This window comes from Belonocnema kinseyi, chromosome 2, assembly GCF_010883055.1.
Source record: "Belonocnema kinseyi isolate 2016_QV_RU_SX_M_011 chromosome 2, B_treatae_v1, whole genome shotgun sequence".
Taxonomy (NCBI): Eukaryota; Metazoa; Arthropoda; class Insecta; order Hymenoptera; family Cynipidae; genus Belonocnema; species Belonocnema kinseyi.
Window position 1 is genome coordinate 86130622 of NC_046658.1, and position 16577 is coordinate 86147198.

The following is a 16577-nucleotide window of genomic DNA, read 5'->3' on the forward strand; positions in this document are numbered from 1 at the left end:
ATCTTCCGTGATTAAGAAATTAAGTAAATCAGCTTGAATACCAAAATCATATTACTCTACTTTTGAATAATTTTCCTTCTTTATTGTGAGTTATTCATTTTGCGATAATAAGATTTGAATAAAAATTCTTTTTTGCATTTATAATGCCTATAATTCCAGAAAGGTTTTATTGAATAATATGGAACTTGTAACTCTAAGAAAAGTCCTAAATGATGAAATCAATATTTTTGATTCAGTTGTTGCTACAAATAAAAAAATTCATTTAAAAATCATTTTTCTCCTTCAGTTCAGTTTTTCATTTTTGAGGCAGCACTTGGAATTATCTGCTCGAGTTCTTCTAGAGAGCAAACTTCACGATTGGATTTATGTTTAAAAAAATCTGAAATCGTCTTCACTTTTGCATTTAAAAAACATTTTTTTGGAGCCCTTAATGCACATTGCATATTTAATTATTTAGTATGACGTAAAAAATGCTTGATCAGGTCAAATTTGCGCTTGGTTTTGTGGTCACAATAATCGCAATTAAATTGTGGTTTGTATGCTGTATGCTTTAAACGTTTATGTCGGGTTAAATCTTTCGGCCAAGTATAACTTCCAGGACATTTGTCGCAATTATACTTCAACTCCGAAGTCTTTAACGTTTTCTTGAAATGCACGTTAACTACATGGATATTCATGGCATGCTTTAATTTAAATCGTTTGCCGCATAATTCACATATGAATTGTGGCATGACGTTGCATTCGAATTTTTTATGACGATGCAAACTTTCTTTCCGTTTATAGGTTCGAGCACACGTTTCGCATTTGTACTCCTTTAACGGGGCTGGACTTGCTACCTGCACTTTATGACCCTTTCTTTGAGCAATCTCTTCATCTGAAAATTTAACAAATTGTAATTAGGAATTTTTCATTGCATAATTTTATTGAAGATATTTTAATTGCAACAGTCGTACCTGGGTTTATTTCTTCTTCCTTGATTTCCAAAGTTTCATCATAGTCGTATTCGACTGAAGTCTTGGCACCCCAATTATTGTCAGAAGGAAATTCAGTAGTTGTACGAGAATATGGCCAACGAACTCGTCTTCTTGTTGATTTCTTGGACTCACTTCTGGTATTCTTTTGACCTAGAAAATTACGTCATATTTAGAATTAGTATTTTGCGACTATTGTAATTTTTATACTATGGCATAAACACATTTAATTAGGAACACATGCACAATAGCATATTACTTTACTTAATAGGGTCCGAAAAGTATAGGTAATATAAACAAAATTTATAGGTATTGTTGTTCATATATTTATTTTCGGAATATGCAAATTATTTTTTCAAAGAGTATTTTTTAAAATCGATATCTTTATATCACATTTATTACTCTTTTCAAGCTCAATATCATCGCATATATAACATTATAAAGAGCGGATAAATATCTTTGAGTTCAATGGAAGTATAGTTAAATATTAATACAAAAAACGATTTCTAAGAAAATAATTGCAGAATACTGGCGATTTCAGAACTGCGTGTTCTAAACGTCCGTGTAGATTCATGTGGCCAAATGTGACTTCGAAAACATTTGTCGCAATCATAATTTGATTTCGATGTATATTAGGGCAGTCCTTGTTTTTACAATTTTGGATTGTTCTTCGTCTCACCACCTTATTTTGTAGCGTAAAATTTCAAATGCAATTAACTTTTTATATTTCATCAGAATCCTTTGGATCTGTACAATTATGACCGTTAGACTATGTTAAAAAAAATATATCTATATGAAAGAAGTTTTTTTTTCAAAATGTATAAATAGCGTATCCCTAAATTTGATCAAAAATTACAATTTCCGCAATTAAAAACAAAATCTCGTCAAATTATTACAAGATGCAGATTTATTTATTAAAAAGCACGCAATGACAATTAAAATTCAAAATTTTGAAACAATTAAAGGTGGCAGCCCAAATTTTTTCTTCAAACTTATTATTTCTCTTTGAATACTTATCAAGTGTCAATTACAAGGCTACATTATTGTAAAAATACATATTTCGTGATACCAGTAAATTGCAGCTTTACAAACTTCTCAATCAAGTGGTTTTGAGAATCACTGAAATCTTTACGAAAAAATATATATTTTGTTGTTGTTACAATTTAATTTATGTTTCTTAAAAATTTTAAGATCTTTGAATATGTTTCTTTACAATAATGTTTATTTTAATTAACACCTCAATAGTTTTCACGGAGAAACAAAGAAAAAATGAGTTTGAGAGAAAAAATTTGGGCCGCCGTGATCAATTTTTTTTTAATTTTCAATTTTAATTGTGTTTTCTAGTAAATAAATCTGCCTCTCGTAAGAATTTGAAGATATTTTTTTATTAATTGTAGAAACTGTATTTTTTTCAAATTTAGGGTTCCGCCACTTTGTAAATTTTGAAAAAAAATTTTCGTGTAGATATTTTTTTTCAACATAGTGTGAAGATCATAATTGTAATAATTGTAAATCCAATGTAAAGGTCACTCAGGCGTCAACAAATAAGATCGTTTACATCCCGAGCGGAACTCTCTCGGGTTTGCTCCCCACCGCCGCTAGCCTAAATCCGGCACAGTCTAAAAGATTCACTGTATTTAAGTTTGAAATGTTGAAGTTTTGTGATATTAATTTTTGCTTGAGATATTTTGAAGTAAAATTCCCCGCCAAACTAGTTTTCCTATTTGTGTTTCGTCCACAGTAGTCACAAGTAAATTATTATCTGACTGCTGCATGATCTAAACGTTTGCATCGTTTAAGAACTGTGGCATGATGCCGCGTTCGAATTTTATATGACGATTCAAATTATATTTAATTCTATAGAATCGCGCACATTTATCGCATCTTTACTGTGTGCTCGGATTTGAGTCCTGAATTCTGTGCTTGTATGGGTCCTGCAGATTCCTCTTAATAGGTAGCATATCTTTTATTATATCTACAATAGACAACGTTAACCTATATTTTTTAATAGGTTTTCGTGCTTTAATTCATTACGCTGTGGATCTAAAAATTTAACAAAATGTAAATTTCAATTTTTTATTTGATAGTTTCAGTTAAGATATTTGAATTACAATAGTCTTACCTAGAATGAGTTCTTCCTTGATTTCCAAATTTTCAACAATGTCGTATTTGACTAAAGTCTTGGCATCCGAATTGTTTCCAAAAGAAATTTCACTAGTTATACAAGAATATGCCTGAATATTTTGTTTTCTTGTTGATTTATTTGACTTACGACAAACTCTCGCTTTCAGTCAAGCGTCGGGGGTTGTTTTCAAATATTCTTGGACCTCTCTCGCCCTACTCCCCTGAGAAAATGCGCGAGTCAGCAGTTCTAGGAAGGCTGAGAACGGGGTGACTAAAAGCGAGAGTTAGGTGTAGCATATCCTCATTTAATAACGTTAAATAAGTGTAGGTATAATGAAACAAAAATTTCTACCGAATTTTATGAATATATTTATTGTTGAAATACGTAAACTCTTTTTACAAAGATCATATTTTTCAAATCGATCTCTTTATGTTATATTTATTACTCTCTTTAGTCTCAATATTTTCGAAAATATAAATTACTAAATGGCCGGTAAATATATTTGACTTCGAGTGAAACTTCAGTTAAGTATTATGAGAAAAACGATCTCTGAGATAATTACTGAATACCGGCTGCAGAAATGCACATTTATTTACATACTATCATGTAAAATAATATGATCGAATCAGGTTTATGATTCGAAAAAATAAATTTTTTATGCTAATGATTGAAGTTTTGCAAATTGAATAAGTAGCCATGAGCTGTAGCAATATGTCTGGACAAATGATGTTTTTGTTTCTTAATAATAGAGCAGAAGTCGCAAACAAATTGAGACTTGAATGCTGCGTGTTCTAAACGTTTATGTTGATTTAAACTTGATCGTCTGGAGTAACTTCGAAGACATATGTCGCAATAATGCCGCGTTTGCGATGTCTCTAAGTTTGTTTTAAGATGTACAAAATCCACGTGGCGACTCATGTGACTTTTATGTTTAAATTGTTTGCCGCAAAAGTTACATCTGAACTGTGGCATGACGCCACAGTCAAATTTTTTATGACGAGTCAAATTTCTTTTCCTCGTATAGGTTCGCGCACACTTTTCGCATTTGTATTCCGTGTCCGGATTTAAATCCTGAATTTTGTGCTTCTTTGGGCTTCGCAGTTTTTTTTTAACAGGTAATTTTTTATTAAGTTTTTTTCCTGTTATTTCTTTCGAAACTTGATCTGAAAAATTAACCGAATTTAATTTGTATTTTTTTACTTCATAGTTTCATTTAAGATATGTTTACTACAAATCTAGACATACCTTGGCCGATTTCTTCCTTGATTTCCAAACTTTCGTCATTTTCGTATTTAATTATGCAAGCAAAATTCTCGGCATAATAATTATTGTCACAAGATATATGAGCAGTTGTCCAAGAATATGGCCCAACATCTGGTCTTCCTGTTGATTTCTCAGAAGCACTTTTAAAATTCCTTTGATCTAGAAAAGTACAAGGTGATAGTTACAATTAGTAATTTTCGGTGATTATTTTTGATTATCCTATGGCGGGTACATATTTAGTTAGTAATGCATGAACGATAGCATTATAGAATGGCGTTAAAGCCTTGTAGGTATAATAAAACAAATTTTTAGCGAATGTCATGAATGTATTTATTTGCAGAATAAGTAAACTCTTTTTGCAAAGACCATTTTTTCCAATCGACGTCTGTATGCCAAATTTATTACTTTATTCAGGCTCAATATTACCTAAAATATAAATCACTAAATGGCCGGTGAATATATTTGCGTTTCAGTAAAAAAACAGAGAAGGTAGTGCAAAAAAGGCCTTTTAAAAAGTACACACATTTTTCAGTTTTGTCAAAATATAAGCAAAATAATGAAGATTGATGAAAAGCAGTAAATCGATCAGAAATTCTGTCTCAAAAATGTATCAGTTAAAAACTATAAAAAAGACGAAAAAGGGTTTTACTTTTTAAATTAATTTTATATTCGTATAGCAATAAATAGCTTTTCACCTTACAAAGTCAAGGGTAATTTTTAAAGGTTGTTAGTGATCGGTAATCGTGTACGGCATCCCACATGTATATCTTTTTTTAAAGAAGGAAAACTAAATGTTTTTAATTCAATTTAATAAAGAGCGTTCGAAATATAGTATTATGTAGAATTTTATTAATTTTTAAGTTTTGTGAAGTGAATTACTTGCAATGACGTGAATAAATGTGTCTTGTCAAGGTAATTTTCTGACTCGCTTTATAACCGCAAAAATCGCAAATAAATTGTGGTTTTACCGCTGAGTGTTCTACTCGTTTATGTCGACATAAATCGGATGGCCAATTGTAACTTCGAGAACATTCATCGCAATTATAGCTCTTTCGCGTTGTCTGTACGTTTTTTCTATTATGTAAGACATCCACGTGGCGAATTATGTTCCTTTTGTGCCTAAAGCTTTTCCCGCAGAATTTACAAGTGAACTGTGGCTTGACGTCGCATTCGAATTTCTTATGACGAGTCAAATGGCCTTTTTTGCTATAACATCGCGCACACTTTTCGCATTTGTACTTCTTCTCCGGTAGTAAATCCTGAATTTTGTTCTTCTTTGGGCTCCAGAATTCCTTGTTAACAGCTAACATATGATCTTCTTTTACATCTACCGCACAAAATTTAAACTCATATTGTTTATTACGTTTTCTTCCTTTTACTTCATTCGGCTCTGGATCTGAAAATTTAACAGAAGGTAAATTGCAATTTTTTATTTGATGATTTAAGTTCAAATATTTTAGTTTTAAATATATTGACACCTTCAACGTTTTCTTGCTTGATATCCAAGGTTTCTTCAACTTCGTATTTAATTAGGCAAGCTAAGTTCTTGGCATCAGAATTATTGTCAGAAGATATATCAGTTTTTGTAGAAGAATATGTCCCGCAACCTCGTCTTTTTGTTCGTTTCTTGGGCTGACTCTTGGATTTCTTGTGATCTAGAAAATGAGAACGTAAAAGTTCCATTTAGTGATTTTCAAAGATTATATGCCTTATCCTATGTCGGATAAATATATAACTAGTTAATAACACATAAACGATTGCATAACATTACTTCATACTATTAGAACAATTTTTTTCATAAATTTGATAGTGCAGCACAGTAAAAACAAAGTGTGAATGTAACGCCAAATTTAGGGTACCATGTACCTGCAACAAAAATTAGTCTACGTAGTGTGAATGATACCACTTCACAGAGCATCGTTTCCCTCGGTCTTGGGGTACCAAACGCCATCAACTGTCAATTATTATTGTCCATTATTATATGCTTGAGCTGTTGGCCTTGTAGTTATTAAATTATTACGTAAGAAAGACAAAAATATTATAAAATTTAACGCAGAATTTTAAATGGTATTTTTGTAAGGAGATTCAATTTTTTGCAACAAAAATATAAATAAAAATTTCTATATTTTTGCGAAAAGTATTTCAAAGATGATTGAAACAATTAGTAACTTATAAGACCACTAATCGTACTAATTTTTTTAATCGTCCATACGTAAAGTAAGCGATGATTACCGACTGGTACTCAACGGAAACACGCTTGGACTATTTTAATTATTATACATCGCAGGTAAAATTCAATGAATTTCACAAAATAAAATTATCTGTTGGGTTCTCTTAGCAAAAATCAACTCACTGGGATTTATTTTCAGAATTTAAAAATGGAAAAAAATGGGTTGAAAACGTTTTATAGAAGAATATTGTAAATGAATATCTGTCATTTTATAAAGGTGTACTAATAGTAAATATACATTTTACAAGATATTTACACCACCATAGAACGCTCAGTATCAAAAATGATTACATTCTTTAAAAAAAAGTACAAAAAGATTATTGTTTGAGTCTCACCATGATCGCGACTCCGCGAAGATTTTTGACGTTTAAGGTATAAAAGTCAGGAAAAAATTGAATTTTTTCCACATTCTTACCAGTTAAAAAAATATATAACATCATTTTCGACCAAGTTATCGGTTTTAAAAGTCAGCAGTTATTACAGAATTGGGTGCACTGGCACTCCTCATAATTTGCGATGGTAGTGTCAATAAAAAAAAAAGTTGTGTTTGATTCCTGAAAAGAAATGTTACACAATTTTAGTTGTAAAATATACAATGAATCATACTTAATCTTACGGTTAAATGAAAAGAAATTCGTTACTGTATTTCATAAGTATATTTATTTTTGGAATGAGTTAACTCTTTTTGCAACGATTATTTTTTCAAATCGATGTCAAATATTGTCGAAAACTTAAATTTCTCAATGACACTTAAATACATTTAAGTTCGGGTAAAACCGCAGTTGAATGTTATTTGATAAAAAACGATTTCTGAGATTACAAGAATTGTTGAATTTTATACATTTCGATGTTTAATGTCGATGGGCATTTGAAAAGTATTAGCTTTAATAGTTCATAGTGATCTGAAAAATAGATTATGGCTCTAATTCGAGAAACGCTTCATTGACTTATTTGAAGCGAGCATAAAAATTAGTGAACAGAAGGGAAACAATTTTCAATTGCCTATCGACGTCAAAACCTGAAATAAAATTATTTATATATTTTTTCCCTATTAAGACCATTTCTATATGATGACCTCAATACATTTCTATTCATTCGTTCCTACGAATAGAAAAATTAATTAAAAACATATTATCATGTTTCGACTTTTTAGCAGTTTTTCATTTTCTATGCAACAGAATAATCCGTTCCAGTTCTTCTAGAAGTCAAATTTCATTAATTGACTTATTTAAAAAAATCTAAAAACATTTTTACTTTTGCCGAAAGATCCTTTTTTTGGACCACTCTAATACATAATGCACATTTAATTATCTAGTGTGGAGTGAAATATGCCTTATCATGTCAGCTTTGCGTATAGTTTTGTGCCCACAATAGTCACAATAAAACTGTGGCTTGATTGTTGCGTGTACTAAACGTTTATGTCGAGTTAAATCATTGCGCCAAATGTAACTTCGAGAACATTTGTCGCAAAAATACCTAATTTTATTTGTCTGGAGATTTTTTTTAAGATGTACCAGAACCACATGGCTATCCATGTTAGATTTCAGTTTAAATCGCTTGCCGCAGAATTTACAGCTGAATTGTGGCATGACGTTGCATTCATATTTTTTATGACGACACAAACTTTCTCTCCATTTATAGGTTCGTGCACACTTTTCGCACTTGTACTTTTTTTCCGGGTCTGGGTTTGGTATCCGGATTTTATGCTCCTTTCTTTGAGCAATCACTTGATCTGAAAATTTAACAAAATGTGATTTGTCATTTTTCACTAAATAATTTTATTAAAGAAATTGTGATTACAATAATCATACCTAGGATAATTTCTTCCTTGATTTCCATAGTTTCATCGATTTGGTATTCAAATAAAGTCTTGGCATCCAAATGTTTTCCAGAAAAAATATCAGTCGTTATAGAAGAATATGACCCACCATCTGGTCTTCTTGTTGATTTCTGTGACGCACTCTTGAAATTCTTGAGGTTATCTGAAGCACTCCGTTGGTCTAGAAATATATACATTATAAGTTAGTGGCATTAGAGAGTTTTTTATAATGTTGATTTTTTTTTTATTTCTAATGAGATTCGATTTTTCACCAAAAAGACGGAACACAAAGATCATGGAGTAAACCTTGGCCCAATTACCACTAATAACCCATAGGAGACTAAATTTTATTTCGAAATTATTTGCATCATAAAAGATGTAAGTATTGAGATCAATTAAAATTTTTCAAAATCACATTTTTTGTTTGGCTATAACTTATAACTTAGTTTCACACCTGCTTACGAACAAACTCCTACATAGAATAATTTTAAAAAACTTTATTTGAAATCGTGTATTTTACGCTTTTCTAAATATTTTAAGCATGCATGTCAAGCTTGACCTTTTATTACTGTTTCCTTAATTTTCGAAGTTCTTTCTTGGTAGCATTTAAGCTTAAAGGTCAAATCCATTTAATTATATTTTCTTAAAGTATAAATTTTATTCCATTAGATGAAAAGAAATTGTTTTCAAATTAAATGTATCCAATTAAAAAGGGCTTACAAGTATTTTCACAAGAAGATGGATGATCGTAACAGGAGAATACAAATAATTTGTAATAAACAGAAAAATAAAGGAGCACATAAAACTCAAGAATATATTTGTTATTAACATTAAATAAAAGATAACGCTTACATGAAAAATAAATCAAAATCAGTGTTTTGCTGATTTAAAAGTATCGGCCATATAAACTTAATTTCCTAAACAGAAACGTGATGTTAAAACAAATTTAATTAAAAGTTTACATTCGAGTGACATAACTAGATACTAGACATTAAGACAACGGATGTGATTAAGCGAGGTTTATTTTCTAGTCGGTATGTATGTAATTGGAATCAACAGGAACAAATTGTTCACTCACTGCTCCAAAATTGAACGTTTTCCAAGTATTTATGGTTTTTTTCCGAGCAAGATGTACCTGATTTATGTGACGACGTAAATCACGCTTATGTCTACTTTTTTTGTCGCAAAAATTACATCTGAATTGTGGCCTGACGTTGCATTCATATTTTTTATGACGATACAAATTTCTTTGGTAGGTATAGCTTCGGACACATTTATCGCATTTGTATTTTTTTGCAGATTGATTTTTTGGTTCTTGAATTATCACCTGATTTGGAATCTGACCGAAATTGTAAACATGCAGCTGTTTGTTCATGCTCATATTAACGTTGCATTCTTTTAACTGGTATTTTTGATTATTTGTTGGTACTACGTCTTTTTTCGATGAGCTCCCTGCAACTGCAAGTTTAAAAAATTATAAAGGGCAGTCCTGGAAGCATTTTTTTATTAACAAGTTTACCAGGAGTACACAGTTTCACCTTGTATGATTTCTTCTTTAATTTCCAAAGACTGGTCCTCATCGTATTCAATCATGGAAGTCAAATTATTATCATAAAAATTTCTTTCAGCTCCCATTTGATCACTTGTGGGTAGTGGATTGTGACCTTCCCTCCGATGTCTTATAAAGTCAGCTTTATACTCGAAAGTTTTAACACAGAGAAAGCAATAGTATGAACCAAAATATTTTTGGGATTTCTTCAGCTGATCTAAAAATGTCAGAATAATGGCAGTTACAATTTGCGAACAGTTAGACATTATTATTCTCATTCAGAGAAATTATATATAAAGTAAAGAGTGGCGCTATCTTCTGATTAAACTCCACTTTTGACAATTTTTTAAAAAGTTGAACAGACACATAAAGAAAATTCTCTAAGAACCAAAAATATTAGTAACATGCAAATACATAAATGATTGATTAAATACAAATGGAATGCACTTATTTAATTTTAAAGCTGAAAAATACAAACTCTTTTTATCTTAAATGATAAAAGATTAAGCAAATACATATACTAATTCTGTTAAGAAACTTTTATATTGGTGGCAAGATATAATTTAATTTTGTTACAGTATCAATCTTACAGTTCAAACAGACATCATAAAACAATAATTAAGTAAATTTCGAATGAATTAAAAAATAAATTACGTTAATAACCATCTTTTATGATTTGACCAAACAATTATATTTTTTATTTATGAGTAGTTTCTTTATTAGATAACAACAGAACCCTCGATAAAAAAAAGATTGTTTAACGAATTCGACCTTTCTTTTTAAAACCAAAAAAACGTTGACAGAGCGCGTTGATTACTAGGGAGAAGTTTTCACGAAAAGCAATCTCCGATTAAGAAAAGCAGCAACTACTGAGGAAGAACCTATTTCCGCTGAAGAACGTAAAAGTCTTTCTATTTTTAATCTTTGTCCGCGTGCAATTACTTTGTATGACTCAAAAGCTCAACTGTTTTTTCTCAAATTCTCAAACACTCTGTGATTATTTCATTAACGTAATTTTTCCTTCAGACGTTTTGAAGTAATATGATCCGACAAGATTGATTTTCAATGCGTTTTTAGCCACAATAGTCACAGATAAACTGTGGTTCGATAGCTGCTTGTTCTAAGCGTTCATGTTTGGTCAAAGAATTTATTCTATTGTAACTTCGAGAACATTTGTCGCAATTATGCCTCGTTTGCGATGTCTGTAGGTTTGTTTTAAGGTGCAAGTGATTTATGTGGGCATTCATGTTACACTTTCGTTTAAATAGTTTCCCACAGAATCTACATCTGAACTGTGGTATGACGTCGCATTCAAATTTTGTATGACGATCCAAAACACTTTTATGTCAATAGCTTCGGGCACACTTTTCGCGCTTGTACCTCTTTTCCGGTTCCTGCTTTAGCATCCAAAATATCATATTCTCTGTTATGTATGATGAAAACTTTTGATTCAAATTGTTCATCAGATTTTTGGCCCTTATCTTCCTTTGTTTATTTATCTGAAAATTTACCACAATTTAATTTGAATTTTTTTATTTCATGCTTTTAGTTCAGATATTTTAATTCCAAATCTAGTCATACCTTACACCATCTCTTCCTTGATGCCTAACGTTCCGTCATTATCATACGCAATTAAAATCTTGGCATCCAAATTATTGACGGAAGATTTTTCACTAGTTGGCTTATTTTCCAAAAAATAAAATAATCTAGGAAAATAAAATTCTGAATAATTATGTTACAATTTGAAATTAATGGAATAATTGACATGCTTAAATTCATATAGTTGTACTTTTAAATGTACTGATGGACATTATTAGAAGGGTATTATGCAATAGTAAATATGTTGTTTATTCACGCCTGAGTGTTCGCCTGAGTGACAACCGCAGATCCCGCGCACCCCGCGCAGCTCCTGTTAAACCTATCTGCGGCGCAGCGTCAATTCTTGGAAGGGCTATAGAAGGGAGGGCTAATAAAGTGTTTAACTGTATTTACATGAAAAACAAGTTATAAATATATCAATTGGAAACTTTATATTTTTGACAAAAAACCTGATTATAAATATCGAAGGATTTTTGCGAAAAATTGGTAATTTATTGTTGATTTTTTAAAAATAGTTTATAATATTTTTCAGAAATTTAAGCCCAATGTAAGGCTTTTTTCGTCTACGCATTTAAAATTTATTTAAAATTTCATAAATTTATAAAACTATAATGTTATAAGCATAATTTTTTGCAGTTAAGACAAAAAAGATAAAAGAATAATCCGATAAGTTTTTAATCAATTGAAAAATAAAAAAGGGTTTTCAAAAGCAGAAATATTTTATTGCTGTTACTCGGGATGAAAGTAGGTACGAATACAATGTACAAATTTTTTAAAAGAAATTGAACTATACATGCTTCCATTGATGATTGAGTAGTATCACTTTTCAGTAAATCAAATGAAACTATGCCTGTAACGTACAATACGTATTTTGTTGTGAGCAAAAAGTATGTATTTTAATATTTTTAGTGAATTTCAATTTTGAAAAAATGATTCACATTCATTTCGCTGAAGACTACATTTATTTTTTCTGAGCATCCAAAAAATTAGAATGCACTAAACTCTTGATTAAGGTGAAGAAATTTGATCAAAAAGCAACCTTAGGTATACGTATTCTCACAAAGCAACAAGAGTTTCTTCGATTATTAACGAATACAAAAAGCAATCTTTGATAAGGTAAAGACGTTAATTATTGAGGGGAAATCTACAGTACAGTATACTGTCCGAGGAAGAAGATACAATTCTTTCCAATTTCACTATTTTTTCGCGTTCACTTATTTTTTATGATTCAAAAACTCCCTCTGTAACTGGTTCCATATGCAATTGGTTTTTTATCAATTAGTGCAAAAATGTCCTAAATATTAGAGTTTGAACATCGTGACTTTTGCTTTAGATGTTTTAAAGTAATATGATCCGACAAGATAGTTTTTCGATGCGTTTTTTGGCCACAATAGTCACAAGTAAATTGTGGTTTGACTCCTGCATGTTCTAAACGTTTATGTTGATTTAAATTTTGAAGCGTAATGTAACTTCGAGAACATTTGTCGCAATTATACCTCGTTCGTGATGCATTCAAGTTGACTTTCTGATGCACGTGAACTACATGGATATTCACGTGAGCTTTCCGCTTGAATCGTTTGTCACATAAAGGACAGCTGAACTGTGGTGTGACGCCACAGTCAAATTTTTTATGACGATTCAAAACACTTTTCTGTCTATAGCTTCGCGCACATTTTTCACAAGTATACCTATTTTCCGTTTTTGATTCTTGAATTTTCTGCTTGTTTTGGTTTCGCAGCTGTCTTATATCTACAACTGTTATTTTTGACTTAATTTTTTCATTAAGTTTTTGGCCCGCTACTTTCTTTTTCTCTTGATCTGAAAATTTACCAAATAGTGATTTGCAAACTTTTATTTGATAGTTTTAGTTAAGATATTTTTACTGCAAATCTAGACAAACCTTGTCTGGACTCTTCCTTGAATTTCAAAGCTTCATCATTGTCCTGTTGAATTGAGCTCCAGACACCAGATTTATCATCAGCAGAGGTTTCACTAGTTGTATATTTTTCGTCCAATTTATTTTTGTCAGAAATAAAACTGTCCTCTTCCCTCTGATAACTCAACAAATTAGGTTTACACTCAATAAAATAACCACAGTGGAAAGAAGTATGTAGCCCACTTTCTGTTTGTGTTCCATATTTTGGATTTCCTTTCCGTCTCGTAATTGTATTTAAAGAAGTTTCTTTATCTACAAAAATACAATTTTAAAGAATTATGTTGCAATTTGAAATTATCGGGATAACTAACATGCTGAAATTCATATAGTTTAATTTTTAAATGTACCCCTGGACAATCAGAAAAACTCATGCAGTAACCAATACTAGACTAATGTTGAATTAACAAAAGATATCTAATTATCCAGAAAAAATGTTTAGTGGTATATTTAATAGAAAATATGGCCCATCATCATGTCTTCCTGTGAATTTCGTTAACTCGATAACTGTAATTTTTGTCCTGTAGCACACAGATTTCATTAGTAATTAAAACCGAAACAAAATGACAATATGTAACGCAAAGGCGATAAAATATATTTTTTTGATTCATTCAATTTTTATTTCTAAGGAGATTCGACTTTTGGAAAATGAAACATAAAGGAACACCAAGATTAATCAGTAAACCTGGACACAATTAAGAGTAACAACCCATAGCAAACTATATTTATTTTGACATTATTTACATTAAAAGAATATTATAAATATATCAGCGTGATTGTCAACGACAATCACGATCACGACGATGACAGATACAGAAACCCGAACATAAAACCTGTTTTTTCGGATTCAGGAGTCTTTAAACACGGAGATTTTGTGGAATCCACGATTTTCAGCTTTCACAAAAAAACGAATAGCTTCTGAATATGATGAAAACATAAAAACAAAAACGAAAATAAGGTATACTAATAAATCGCTGATTATTATAAAGAGATTTGATCGAAAAGTAATCTTTGATAAAGTCAAGGCACCAATTACTGTGAGGAAGCCTATTCTCCGATGAAGAAAAAAAATTCTTCATACCTTCACTGCTTTTTAACGTGAACTCAATATTTATGACCGAAAAGATTAAGTAAAACTGATTTAATGAGTTCTATTAAAAAGATAACATAATGAAGTTTTAGTTTAGTAAAAATCCACTGTTTTCTGGATTGATGGCCTTCTTCTGTAATCTCTTCTGTAATTGGTTCCGCTGCTCTATATTATCAAAATATACATTTTTTTTCAATTAGCATTAGAAATTTTCTCAATACTGGAATTTCGTGATCGTAATTATTACTTGACATGTTTTAAAGTAATATGTGCCGACAAGATTGATTTGCGATGCATCTTTTGACCACAACAATCACAAGTAAATTGTGGTATGACATCCGCGTGTTTTAAATATTTATGTTGATTTAAACTTGTTAGTCTAGAGTAACTTCGGGAACATTTGTCGCAATTATGCCTCGTTTGCGATATCTGTGAGTTTATTTTAAGATGTACAAGATCCACGTGGCGACCCAGGTGATCGTTCCGTTTAAATTCTTTGCCACAGAAGTTACATCTGAACTGTGGCGTGACGCCACAGTCAAATTTTTTATGACGATTCAAAACACTTTTCTGGCTATAGCTTCGCGCACACTTTTCACACATGTACCTATTTCCCGGTCTTGATTCCTGAATTTTTCGATTAAGTTGGGTTCGAAGTTCTTTTATATCTACGATGGTTAATTTTGACTCAAATTTTTCATCACGTTTTTGGCCCGTAACTTCCTTTGTTTTTTTATCTAAAGATTTAAGGAAATGTCATTTGCAATTTTTTATTTCATAGTTTTAGGTAAGATATTTCGATTCCAAATAAAGTCATACCTTGGAGTATTTCATCTTTGATTTCCAAAGCTCCTTCATTATCGTATTCACTTAAAGTATTGGCACCAGATTTATTCGCAGAGGAAGTTTCACTAGTTGTACATTTTACGTCCAATTTCTCCTTGTTAGAAATAAGATTGTGATCTTCCCTCTGGCGTTTCAACAAACCAGGTTTATGTTCGAATAAATAACGACAGTGTGAAGAAGTAAGTAGGCCACCTTCTGTTTCTGTTTCATATTTTGGATTTCGTTTCGGTCTTGTTATTTTCTTAAGAGAAATTCCTTGATCTAGAAAAATAAAATGTTAATGAATTAGGTTGAAATTTGAAATTATTGGAATAACTTACATGCTGTAATTCCTATAGTTGTATTTTTAGATGTACCAATAGACAATAAGAAAAGTTTCATGCAGTATCAACTATCAAAATAAAGTCAAGAAGGTATTTAAATTTAAAAAAAAATCGTTTTATAATACTAAATCTTACAGAAAATGGTCCTTTTAATCTATAACTTGTCATGTGTAAATTTTTACAAACCAACAAAATATCTGTGAACCACTCCAGCAGTTGAGAAAAGTAATTTATTCACTCTTTCGAAATTTTCGAAAGATATGAATTAACCATTGAGTATTCAGTAATTTTCACATAAGAATTATTGTTGCTCTCAATTTCGTTTAATCACTCTTGGAATTCTGTCGATATACGAAATTATAATGTGAAAGGTGAAATTAGTGAGTTGCGATAATGTTAATCCGTGTCCTGTAGCAAATTGATTTAATGAATAATAAAAAGTCCATAAAAAATCATATTACGTAATGCAACCGCGATAAAATGTTTTATTTTGTATTCTTTAATTTTCTATTTCTAAGGAGATTCGACATTTCTGCCAAAAGAAACATAAACGAACCTAAAGAACATACGGTGAAGCTTAACTCAATTAAGAGTAATAACGCATAGCAAACTATATTAATTTGAAAATAGTCTACAATAAAAGAATGTTATAAATACATTTAATTTAAATTTGATATGTGTACATTTTGTGAGATAACATGTTTCGAAAAGGTTGATTTCCGATACTTTTTTTGGCCAAAATAGTCACAAGTCAATTTTGTTTGGACTGCTGCGTGTTTTGAAAGGTAATTTTTTTGTCATAGTGCCTCATTTATGGTGCCTGTAACTT

At 30.7% G+C, this 16577-nt stretch overlaps 3 protein-coding genes across 3 annotated transcripts in view; all 3 read right to left on the reverse strand.

The window, feature by feature from the left end:
- The window catches only part of LOC117182862 (zinc finger protein 254-like), a 16075-nt gene extending 11695 nt beyond the window's left edge, over positions 1–4380 (reverse strand). The window contains exons 1-4 of the mRNA XM_033375973.1: positions 4342–4380; positions 3094–3205; positions 954–1124; positions 716–874 (exon numbers count right to left, since the gene is read on the reverse strand). Of these exons, the coding sequence (XP_033231864.1) occupies positions 716–874; positions 954–1124; positions 3094–3205; positions 4342–4380 (481 nt within the window). The remainder of the gene's footprint in view (positions 1–715; positions 875–953; positions 1125–3093; positions 3206–4341) is intronic.
- LOC117167168 (zinc finger protein 253-like) lies at positions 4141–7098 on the reverse strand. The gene is made up of 6 exons (XM_033351893.1): positions 7005–7098; positions 6226–6313; positions 5838–6014; positions 5328–5755; positions 4342–4518; positions 4141–4259 (listed from the first exon to the last, which is right to left on the reverse strand). Exons 2-5 carry the CDS (start codon positions 6308–6310, stop codon positions 4393–4395), a joined length of 816 nt encoding a protein of 271 aa, XP_033207784.1. The 5' UTR covers positions 6311–6313; positions 7005–7098; the 3' UTR covers positions 4141–4259; positions 4342–4392.
- Positions 7099–9250: 2152 nt separating this feature from the next.
- On the reverse strand, positions 9251–11456 carry LOC117167173 (GDNF-inducible zinc finger protein 1-like). The gene is made up of 3 exons (XM_033351900.1): positions 11338–11456; positions 9947–10174; positions 9251–9866 (listed from the first exon to the last, which is right to left on the reverse strand). The coding sequence occupies exons 2-3, from the start codon at positions 10041–10043 to the stop codon at positions 9436–9438; spliced, it is 528 nt and encodes a 175-aa protein (XP_033207791.1). The 5' UTR covers positions 10044–10174; positions 11338–11456; the 3' UTR covers positions 9251–9435.
- Positions 11457–16577: the final 5121 nt, after the last annotated feature.